The 12,047-nt window shown below is 32.8% G+C and overlaps 1 protein-coding gene and 2 long non-coding RNA genes across 3 annotated transcripts in view; 1 reads left to right on the forward strand and 2 right to left on the reverse strand.

The window, feature by feature from the left end:
- LOC149481985 (uncharacterized) overlaps positions 1–1,815 on the forward strand; it is a 191,832-nt gene extending 190,017 nt beyond the window's left edge. The window contains exon 3 of the long non-coding RNA XR_016316729.1: positions 1,157–1,815. This is a non-coding gene — a long non-coding RNA (uncharacterized LOC149481985). The remainder of the gene's footprint in view (positions 1–1,156) is intronic.
- The window catches only part of LOC149481992 (phosphatidylcholine:ceramide cholinephosphotransferase 2-like), a 104,884-nt gene extending 100,553 nt beyond the window's left edge, over positions 1–4,331 (reverse strand). Inside the window, exon 1 of the mRNA XM_089704286.1 lies at positions 4,131–4,331. Within this exon, the coding sequence (XP_089560412.1) occupies positions 4,131–4,233 (103 nt within the window). The 5' untranslated portion in view covers positions 4,234–4,331. The remainder of the gene's footprint in view (positions 1–4,130) is intronic.
- Positions 4,332–5,998: 1,667 nt separating this feature from the next.
- On the reverse strand, positions 5,999–8,176 carry LOC149481995 (uncharacterized). The gene is made up of 2 exons (XR_016316683.1): positions 7,379–8,176; positions 5,999–6,581 (listed from the first exon to the last, which is right to left on the reverse strand). It is a non-coding gene; the product is annotated as an uncharacterized LOC149481995 (long non-coding RNA).
- Positions 8,177–12,047: the final 3,871 nt, after the last annotated feature.

A 12,047-nucleotide genomic window follows, 5' to 3' on the forward strand; every position in this document is an offset into this window, starting at 1 on the left:
TAAAAATATAGCGGCCCGCTCCGGCATCGCACGGGTATAAAATACATAGCCGGGCGGCCGCAAACGCTACGTCCCGCAATTTTTAAATCTGTAATATCTTCGAAAATATTCACTTAAATCATACGGTGTAAAGGGCCATATAGATCTATATTAAATGAACAATGTATCCATGGTATTTAATTGGTTAAGGATTAATGCTGTATTGGTTAAAATCGCTTCGAAAATTAGCCATTATTTGTCGTAAAAAGTAAATGACAAAAAAAAGTTATTGTGGGTTATCCATAAGAGATAGACATATACCATCGCGGACTTTTCTGTAGACCTTTTCAATGTGTATAATACTTAGTACATTATTTTGATAAAACTCGTAGGGTTCAGCCTGCGTTTGCAATGTAAGCGGAATAAATGTAATTTTTTACGACATCACATTAGAAACCTCAAAAATAACAGTACTTCTCCACTACTTAATGGATCTTATTATACATATAAACCTTCCTCTTGAATCACTCTATCTATTAAAAAAAACCGCATCAAAATCCGTTGCGTAGTTTCAAAGATTTAAGCGTACAAAGGGACATAGGGACATAGGGACATAGGGACATAGGGACAGGGAAAGCAACTTTGTTTTATACTATGTAGTGATATTATATTTTATGAATCGTAATAATTATAAGAGAATTTTTCTTTATAAAGAAATATCTTTTAATTAAAAAAGTAATAAGTAGAATAGTAATTAGTTGTAGAAATTGCAGTTGATTGTTTCAACGTTTGAATATTATCTATTATGTATATTTCCATTTTATGATACAGGCATTGCAATTAACACCACAATAAATGTAAGATGAATGTTCTAATTACTTCGAAAGATATTAGCATGATTTTATGAGCTACTAAAAACAATGCCTTCTTCCGAAGGCTTGTTTTTATTAGACGTTTTTATTTATCCATAATTTAAAGTATCATTTATTTTCAGATATAGTTATATTCTAATAAAGAAGAAGAAAATATATTATTTAATATGTCTATTTATAAGCTTTATTTTCTCCCCGCTCTATGTAGAGTTAGGACTCTCTTTTTACTATGATTAGGAATAGGAACCTCCAATATAAACATATCATTGTTTAATATTTTATTTGGGTTAATGACACTATTACAGTTTATAGTGCGACATAAAAGAGATGAAATTAATTATTTTGGAACTAATTCGTTTTTCATTACCTGGCAACCCTGAATTGGCAATGTAGCTGTCAAGTTGAATAAAAATTTGTTGTTTTTTTCGTGAAGTGGAGAATTATTGAGATAAAATTGTTATTTAGAACAAGAAATTTAAATAAAAAAGGAGACATTACGAAAAAGGTTAAACGTAGCGGTGTCCGTGATGTGGTGTATAAAGTTTTTATTCGGTGTTTGTCCGAATTTCAAGCTGGAAATTTATTGACTGATTTGGAAAACGTTTACAAACGTACAGCAGAATATACCGGTGAGATTCCATTTATTTTTGCTCAGTACTACGTAAAATAGAATATTCCATTAGTGACGAGTGTTTAATGTATGTATGTATGGCGATTATTACGTTTTCGCAATTTAATTTGAGGTTATTTGTATGTAAACAAAAACTAGTTTTTATAGTGCGACCAGCACAATTTGAGTCAAGAAGTTATATCCAATCCAACCAGCCTCAAATAAAGTACCTAGTTTAGATTTTACTACATAGTATAGTGATAACTGTTTTCATACAGCTATCTATCTATTAATCAATCAAACCATAAGAAAAAAATCATATTTACTGTATCATATTTACAGATACTGAAGATGCCCCGTAGCGTCTTTCCAAACTATACAAGGCCAGTACGCAACCATAGGAAACTAATCACGTATAGTTTGGAAATAACTTTTTTACAAAGTTCTTCCAATATATACAACAGCAGTACGCAAATACTCGCGTATACTTTGTAGTGAAGTAAGTAAGAATAGCGCTCCAAAATATACAGCGCCAGTACCTACGCATGCGGAATAATCGTGTATGTTTCGGAGTAAGCGCGGCGTCTTTCCATTTCTTGCGTTTATATTATTGTATTGCTGTTTTGAAATCTATTATTAAAATGCATGTGTATTGTGTATATAATGTTGCATACTGATCGTATATTTTTTGGATCGAGGATGCTTGTGTCTTCGTTCCCGACTATACTGCACGACTTACAATTGATAATAGTGCTAAAATGTAAGAGTCTAATAATTCCAGAAGAAGATGGTTGCGAACCGACGGAGCCCCGCTTCGCGGGGCTCCTATTTTTATGTAGTTGAAAAAAAAACACGAACCTAACCTAACCCATAGGTAGGTAACCCTTATATCTGTTACCTATTTATTTTTCTAAGCTTACCTAATAATATTAATATTATTCCATATTTTACTGAATCAATCAACAAGAATAAAAGTAGATAGATATAGCTGTACAAGTCTTTGATTGCCTATATATTTATTATTTCGCTCAAGCGTAAGTGGTGTAGTAGCTATATTTAATTATACATATTTATTATTTTGCGTACTGATCGTGTATAGTTTGGAAAGAAGAAGCAAGCATCCGCGTTACAAAGTATACACGATCAGTACGCAAAATTCGTGTATATATTGTAATAACAAACTTAAAAAAACAGCATTACAAAGTATACACGAGCAGTTTCCTATGGTTGCGTTCTGGCTATGTATAGTTTGGAAATACGCTGCCCCGTACCCTCTTGCCAGTACTTCGAAACAGAGTGATGATCAGTCCTTTGAAGGAGTAGAATATTTAGATTTTGATGAATTATATTAATGTACAAAATTTATCTATAAAAAAAATAAAAATATGTGGTTTTCAAATCGCCTTGTTTTTTTCTACCCGACGGACCCAGAAAGAGGGTAATGTGTTTGAGCTGCATGTATGCTTGTTTGTTTGTATGTTTGATTCTATGTGCGCCTCTGCAGTCTAAACACTTGACCGATTTTTATAAAATAACTAATTCCAAATACATTCAAGTAAAATTTGACCTAGGTAGGTCAATTAAAATACTAATGTATTTTTGTCTTAAATTACACTATTGCTACAATGAAACAATTATAACGGTTTAAATCGCGGTATTTATTTTAGATTATATTAAATAGATTTTTGGATTTTTATTCTATAGTATCAAGATCGCTTGCGTCGCAGTATCAGTGTTGCTATATGAGCGACGGTGGCGCCCTCATTTATTTTCATCTCTTTTGTGTCGCACTGTACGTGCTAAATTACTTTTCATAACATTTGTACGAAGTTCATTTCTGGACTTTTCCGTACTTGTCCAATGTGTAGTGCGAGAAATGAATGAACACGAAGGGCACGAGATATACATTACATACCTAGGTATATTACCTATATCCGTAATTTAAATTTTATGTATGTTTTAGAATGTGCAATTATATTGAATCAGATTCAGTTCTTAATCTGCAGTAAGGAATCAGTAATAAAATAGAGTTAAGTACAGTCATTTGGTAGTTTGAGGATTAATGGAAGAGTTCTTCTCAGTCCGTAATATGTTCATTGGTAGGTAATCTAGATTGAAAGTTTTCTGTAGGCTTAAAGGAAAAGTTTTGTGTAGGTTACAAAACTCGTATTTTTTATTTGCTTGTCACACTTACTTACTAATCTTATTATTTAAACTATTCAGGCATGCTAATCATATAGGACCTTAGTAGATAAAGTAATAGGTATGCGCATTTTTCACGACGATAGAGACAAGAATTTTTAAAGCGATATTCTAAGTAAGAAAGTACTGAGTTTATATTTTCCTAATTCTACAAAATTCTAAAGTTCGAAGTGAATTTAAAGTTTGCCGTTCAAAATGTGATGAATTAACTACGCTATTGCAAATTTAAAAATATCGCTACTCCGTTTAGTGAATTTTGTTCGTATTCATAAGAATATCAGTTTGCAAAGTTAAGTAGAAATAAAAATCCTTACTTCATGACCAGGGAATCCTGTTTATCTGGTATATGCTAAGCTAATCAATGAAACGATAGTAATAATTTCTTATAAATACAGGTGTTTCGAATATATTCATTTTACATCGTGAGAAACTAACAGTTAAACTTAAACCATATGTGTATTGTGTACCTTTTCCATTCAAATGAGTCCTGAGTCGGGCCAACTCTCTGGAGCGACTCCTGCTCCTGCGGTGGGCCGCTATACTCCTCGGTGATCGGGCCATCACACTCATTCACTCACAACTCACAACTCACATCGCACTAAACTCACGATGTCGTTAAACTTAAATTCGTAAGGCACGAGCGTCGCGGTGAAGGCACGGGGAGGGACTGCGCGCCTCTCACCTTGCCTCCGGCCTGATAACTCATGATAACATTAACTGAAATGCATTTGCATATACGCGGGATTACCTACGCGTTTGTTTTTGTTTATCTGTCACGGCGTTTGTTTGTTTATGTTGATTTTTATTTGCATGTATTATCTTGAACTTGGGTATGCGAAATCTTGATAGACACGAGTGTTAGACTTTTATCTGATATCTTTTTATAATGTTTATTTTTTAAATTTTATTGTCTGTAGATTAACTATATAATAAGTACCTATATCGAAAACTACGGTAATATTTTTTTTTGTAATTGACATAGGTATAGTACGTACTTACGATAGTTGTAAAGTTTCTTATTTTTTACTTACAGGCTTTTAAATATATTATATACTTAGTTTAACTACATTTATATAAACTTATTTAGAAATCTATTTAGTAAATAAAATAGAAATAGAATTACTCTACTACAATATTGAATATGAGGCTCTAGCAAGAGAGCCAGAGCCTCAGATTCAATATTGTATATCCAAAAGATGAAATAAAGATTTATTTATTTATTTATCTACTAAGGTACGTAGTTAAACTTTGCGGGAGCGATTTGACTTTTTTAAAAAAATAAAATAAAATTAAAATTAAACTTATTTAATTATTACTTAACTATAACAAGTGGACGATTTGGAGTCACAAATGTTAATGCCAGAATTACATGCAATGATACAATCGATACCTTATTACGAAACAAATGTTTTTCAATAACTGCTATGCTTATGCTAAATTGCAAGAACTCTCCGGTGGTCTTGCTGAGGCCAGCGGAAGGCTATTGCTCAACCTAATACCGAGGGTTGGGGTGGATGCGTAACTCCTCCCTCCTTAAGTGCGAAATTATCGGTTTGTTCATTTTTAATAACTATCCGATGATTTCGCAGACATGTTACATTTAATATCTTATAACGAAGTAAGTAAAGTAAAAATAGAATTACAAGTACAAAGATTAAAAATAGAGACGTATAGCCTAAAGTAGCACTGAATCTAAAATTTCTTTCACTGTTAACCATTTCACTATCACTGAACACTGATTGCTTTAATATCGTTGACATATATTTAACTTCGTCCAAGTTGATGCCTCGCATATTGAGTACACGTGTACTGGATAATATTGGAGTTCTATTCACAGGTAATTGCGGCAAAACTATAATTTTTGTTGGTTCTACAGGATCATTCTCAGTGATTACTTGGTGAGGGCGAATCGTTATATTCTGGATCTCGATGCTACATGGTTCGTCGATGGTCATTATGTATGTGCCCACGACAGGATATTTGCTGACATCACCATTGCAAATTTGAGTCAGAGTATTTCTGTATTTTGAGAAAAGTATCCAACTTATAGGTGTGATTCTTTGAATTCTCACATTCTCTATATTGATTAGCTGTTGTTCGCAGTGCATTGGGTTTCCTTCAAATTTAAGCAGTTGTTCTATGCAAGTAGTTTCAGGATATGGCGTTTGATTTTGTTCATCGCATAGAAATTGTTCTCCAGCAGCGAGCGATCGGCACGGTTTTACGACCGGTAAGTATTTCATCCCCTTTGCCAACAGGTAAGGATATTTAGGAAAAATGGAAACGGTATTACTATCGGATTCACGGTACATAGGTATAGAGTATAATTTGTAATAGTTATAAGTATAATTGTCCGTATTTAAGCAAAAAGGAACCACCCAGCAAAAACGCACTTCTGAGATATTAAAGGATTTACAAAAACATTTGCAGCTCTGTCAGATGAAGTAAAATTAAAATTTATTTTATTTAAATTCATTGATAAATTACTTATTTAAGTATGTGTATATAAATTTGCTCTGAATATTCTTAAACTTTCTAGATAATTAAGAAAATGTGCATGTGGTTCCTTTTAACATTTATCAATTGATAGGTTTTCTCTTATACAAAAAGGAACCACATCCCAGGGATTTAATGATATAAATGAAACTATGTATTTATAATATCGTAATTAAAGCTTTAATTAATAAAATATATAAAATAATACTTATATAGGACGTTTATTCGACGTTATCATCAAATTGGATTTCGAAATCCACCGTGTCTAGTCCATCTATGTGGTCTTCTATTGCATCATCACTAATGAGACCGTTATAAAAACTGTGCATCTTGTGGAATGAGATGTAATATGGACTGAATATCGCTAGAAGGTGAAGAAAGCTTCTCCAGAGGCAGCGACGTATAAGGTTCTTCGTTATCTTCTGTAATAAAAAGAAAAAAAGCTTTAAATCAAAACAATAAAGCCGCGTGGCTTTTATACGTAGGTATATGGCGACAGCAAAATATTATTAGTTCTTATAAAGCCGTGTCCCTACTAGACGACTAAGTATGTTGTATGTACATGCGCCATGTACAAAAAACTGGCTAAGTGCGAGTCGGACTCGCGCAACGAAGAGTTCCGTACCATTATCTATAAAAACGGCAAAAAAATCACGGCTTATTGTATGGGAGCTTCTTAAATATTTATTAAGCTATTGCATAGCTTCTATCGTGGGCCTTGAGCGCGGGGACTGAATCGAGAAATTCCGTAACGAAAAAACCTCACTCCGACGGGCTCGGAGGTGTGGCTTGAAGGCATGCTATGCAATAGCTTTACCGCGGCAGTCCCCGAGTGCCACACGTCTTTTTTTATTCTGTTTTTTAGTATTTGTTGTTACAGCGGCATCAGAAATACATCTAAACGTATTTTACCAAAATAGTAGGTAGGTACCTAGATCATCGACAGTTATTTTTAAAACAGGGTTTAGACTTTAGTAGTTTCATCTCACAATGACAGATGAATCGTAACAAAATGATCTCTTAATTCGACTCGCCGCGCCTTCGTGAACAACGACATTGTCGTTAAAATACGTAAATCCACAGAGGATTCCTCTTGTACTTACTTAATGAACTATCTTCTTAAAATCACACCACAATCGGGAATGAATCAAAAGTGGATAAAGCGTACCTGCATCTCAGATTCAATAAGTACTTAAATGCATTAAATAAAACTACTTACCCGTTGTATCTTCATTATTATCTTCGGTGTTCGTCTCCAATGCTTTTCTTACCCATTGCTTGCTTATTTATTTATTACTAAACATTTTCACATTTAATTTTAAAGGTAATTAACAAAAACAATAGAACTTACTTCGCGGAGGAAAAAAACACCGTCACGTATTCGAACTACTTCGCTGAATGTCACCTATATTGACAGATGTTCGACGTTTTACTTTAAAAATTGGAGTTTTGCACTTTGAGCTATTTAAGTAATGAAATACGTTGTTTAAAGATGAGAAGCATTGTAACAAGTCAAGGCATTTGGTTCCATATAGCGATGATGGGTTTCAGAATGTTTTACAATATGTATTTATGCATAATAGAACCGAATGCTTGTGGTTTTATTTTGCAATAAAAAATTACAATTAAATTATGTATTTATTTTACGCATAACCATACCACAGAAACCTGGTTCCATTTTGTGTATTAAAAATAATTGTTATTAATAGAAATATGTGTAATGTATAATGGTACCAAGTAGGTGTGGATCTGTTTTGTATAAAATGACATGATAGTAATATCGTTTATTTGTTTGAACAAAGCAGTCCCGTGGTGCTGTGGTTCGGTTTTGCTTAATATGGTATTATTCGTTGTTGCTGGTGGTTCCTTTCTGCTTTTAGTATACCTTGTTTCCAACGTAAAAATCATGTGGTTCTTGTTTGTATAAGAATTTAGACCACTTTTGAATGAGTATTCTTCAATAAAAGCAAAAAACGAAATTTGTCGAGTGGTTCCATTTTGCATAAATACGGACAATTATCTGTAATTGGAACCTCCATTATGAACGTAATCTGGTTTTGTTTAATATACGATTTAACATTAATAGTTTCTTCTAGTTTTACTAAATTTGCCTCACTCGCTTTAAACACTAAATTTTCAGTTTGAGATATAAGAATTAAATGTTGCAACAGTTCAGTAGAATTAATAATACTTTGATGTAATATGGATACTTTACTAAATGCTAGAGCAGTCTCTATTTCTCCTAATTTTATAAAAATAGAACGAAAATTACTAACAAATAAATTTAAAAGACTTACAACATAAGTAGTATAAACCCAATGATTATCCTTAGATGCTAATTCCTTAATCATAGATTCTACAATTTTTAAACGCTTATCTAAGTAATATATTAGAATTTTGATTTAAGACTTCAGTAGAATTGATAAAACTATCGAGCATTTTTAGATATTAAAGTAATTTTATTTCTAATGATAGTTTGATCGTTTTCAAGTTTAGCTGTAAGTTTATCGTATCTAATTGCGTCACTATAGTCTAAATTTCCGGTTATGTTTAAGAGGTTGTAGTTGAAGGGCCAGCGCGGACTTCATCACTATCAGCCAACACCACAACGCGGAAGGCGTTTTACATTTTTAATAGGGACCATAGTCTTCCTTTTACCAATCTCTATCGATATAACGTTCCTTGAACCTTGACCTATAACCTTAGCTTTATGGAATCGCGGCTTATCCTTGCTTTTTCGCTTATTAACGTCTTTCGCAAATATAATTTTTCTCGAAGGGAGACTGATTTGATCTTCACCACCTCTCCTATCCTTTACTTTTTGCTTTTCACGTGAAAGGTCGTGAACTTGCATTTCGTTCTTAAACCACGTATATACTAAAATTTGATTTGGTTTCGTATCTATTGCCTCATGTAATATAGGTATACCGGACGATTCTACTATATTAGCTGAATGAACTGTATCCGATTTTGACGTTACAGATGGTGACCTGACTGGGTAGTCACATGTTCTAGGAGAACTTAGCGCCGATAGAGTTTCAGAGTCGGGAATAGATATCGTTTCACTAGAATCGCGTTCTGGTATAGAAATTGTACTAGAGTCGTTACGCGTTCTTGGCCTATTGTCTCTATCGCCTATATTAACAACCATAGTTTCGTTTTCATTATCGGAATGCGTAGCGTTAACTCTAATTCTAGATGAAGCGTCCGCGTTAAAATTTTGCTTCCCAGTTTCAATAAATTTGGAATTAGTTTCAGGAATATAAATGTGTGGTAATTTCAGATTTGGATCGCAATTTAATTCTATGATTTTTTCTTTATAGAGGCTTTCGTTTGAAAATTTTCTTCATCAGACGGAAGCACATTAATGTCCTGAGTATCGTCAGTGGGTGTATAAATCTTATTCTCATCGTATTCGTAATTCGTATAGTGGTAAGGATTACAGCCATAGTAATTCGTATAGTCGTAAGGATTATAGTCATAGTAATAATTGTCATATAGTGAATTGTCATTATGTAAGTCGGTTTCATTCACTCTAAAACCTGGCTGAGTTATATTTTGTGGTCGAGGGGGTGCCGTCCTCATGGAAACGTCAGTAGACTCAAAGCGGTTATTTTGAGGAGGTCTTTGACCGAAATTCTGTGGCGTCATACCAAAAGTTTCAGGAGGCCTATAACCAAATTGTGGATTTTGATTTAATGTTGGTCTATAACCAAATTGTGGATTTTGATTTAATGAAGGCCTATACCCGAACTGTGGGTTTTTATTAAACGGTGGCTTATAACCAAATTGTAGATTTTTATTAAACGGTTGTTGGGGTGTGAATTTAAAACCAAATTTTTGAGGTACATTTGGTGTCCCAAAATTAAATCTTTGTTGAGGATTTTGTAAAAATTGGGGCACCGTTGTATTATTATGGGTACGATTGCGCGACTGATATTGTTCGTGAAAATTAACTTCTTCTAACACAATTTCTAGAGCCTGTTCTAATGTATGAGGCGATTTTAGTCTAACAATTCGCACCATGCTTTCGGGTAAATTATACAAGAAAACGTTCAGGGCTGTATGATTATAAATCGCAATTTTCGCGCGTTTAATTTCCGTATCTACCGATAAATTAACCTTCGATATTAGTAACGATCTAATATTCTGTATCCTATTACAAAATTCAAGATAACTTTCCCCGGATTTTATTTTGCAGGACTCGAGCGAGATTTTTATGCAATCCTCAGTTCGCGGATCACCAAAATGTTGTTCCAGTAATTCTCTTAGCGCGGGCCAAGTGTTAATATCTTCGCGCTCGGATAATAACGCGGCGGCATCGCCTATTAATCTACTAGTTATTGCATGTAAAACGTAAATATTCTGCTCTTCATGCCCTCTAAATTTATTAATTATATATTCACATTTTCGAAAGAATAGATTCAAAATTCTTTTGTCTCCACCAAAAAGAGGAATAAGCTTTAACATATCACTCGGAATTGTTATTACGTTTACGCTTTCCATGTTAAATAAGTACAGAGTAATTAAAGTTCTGAAGTCTTTAACCAATTACAATAATTTCGAATTATAAAAATCACGCATACAGAAATCAATTAAAAACACGATATAATAAAAATTCTTAAAATATAGCACAATAAAAAAAAATATATGTTATCAATTACTATAAAAATTAAAACTTGAAGTTAGGTATAAAATCACATTTAAAATATAAAAATCATTAATTGAATTACGATCGATTTTGAGATCAATTAAATCAATTAATATTAATATTTCTTTATGCAAAAATCATTTAATTTTCTAATTTAAAACTTTTAATTAAGTTACACTCTATAGTTAATTAGTCTGTGCAGAGTTTTATGCAAGACAATTTCTTAGAATTAAATACGATATTTCTCACGTATAACTAACTAATTACTGATTTAATAGAATTTCATATTAAAACCAGATCCGTTATAATGCGAGACGTTCAATCCCAAAATAACAGTTAAAAATAGTTAAAAGTCAAAATTACACTCTCGTGAAAAGGATATGGGAATATATCAGAAAGGATGGCAAAAAGTTTTACTCACCAACCGATCGTCGATCCCATTATTCCTCGTCGTGGTCGTTTAACAAATTTATTATTCGGTTCTTTTAGGATAGCACGGCCTTTATAGCAATGTTCTAGGGCTAATTTTGAAGACCTCTAGACATGCAGACCTTATATGGCTATCCTACCGGCTGCGCCAGTTAAACTTTGCGGGAGCGATTTGACTTTTTTAAAAAAATAAAATAAAATTAAAATTAAACTTATTTAATTATTACTTAACTATAACAAGTGGACGATTTGGAGTCACAAATGTTAATGCCAGAATTACATGCAATGATACAATCGATACCTTATTACGAAACAAATGTTTTTCAATAACTGCTATGCTTATGCTAAATTGCAAGAACTCTCCGGTGGTCTTGCTGAGGCCAGCGGAAGGCTATTGCTCAACCTAATACCGAGGGTTGGGGTGGATGCGTAACTACGTACTACGTAGTATATTATTATTAGTCTGTGGTACTACGTATAAATTATACGATAGATATAATTTTATTGTAAAACTAAAATTATATCTATCAAATAGCTTCAACAATTATGTATAAAGATGTATTGGACTTGTTTTACTTATTAATATTTATATAAACATATAGTTGCCTAACGGCTAACCTATTAAATTTTATTTTCATAATATGTATAGGCATACAAATGTTAAGTATTTATTCGAAGATAATATGTAGAGTCAGTTACCACGGAGGGATGCACATTTAAAAGATACCCTTAATATTATTACTGACAGAACTTAAACGGCTTTTTTAATGCTTTTAATGTATGTGTTTGCATAGATGTAAAGTTTATA

Source organism: Colias philodice, chromosome 15, assembly GCF_061535455.1.
Source record: "Colias philodice isolate Cphi_HAF_F1 chromosome 15, ilColPhil1 Martin Lab GWU primary, whole genome shotgun sequence".
In the NCBI taxonomy this organism is placed as follows: Eukaryota; Metazoa; Arthropoda; class Insecta; order Lepidoptera; family Pieridae; genus Colias; species Colias philodice.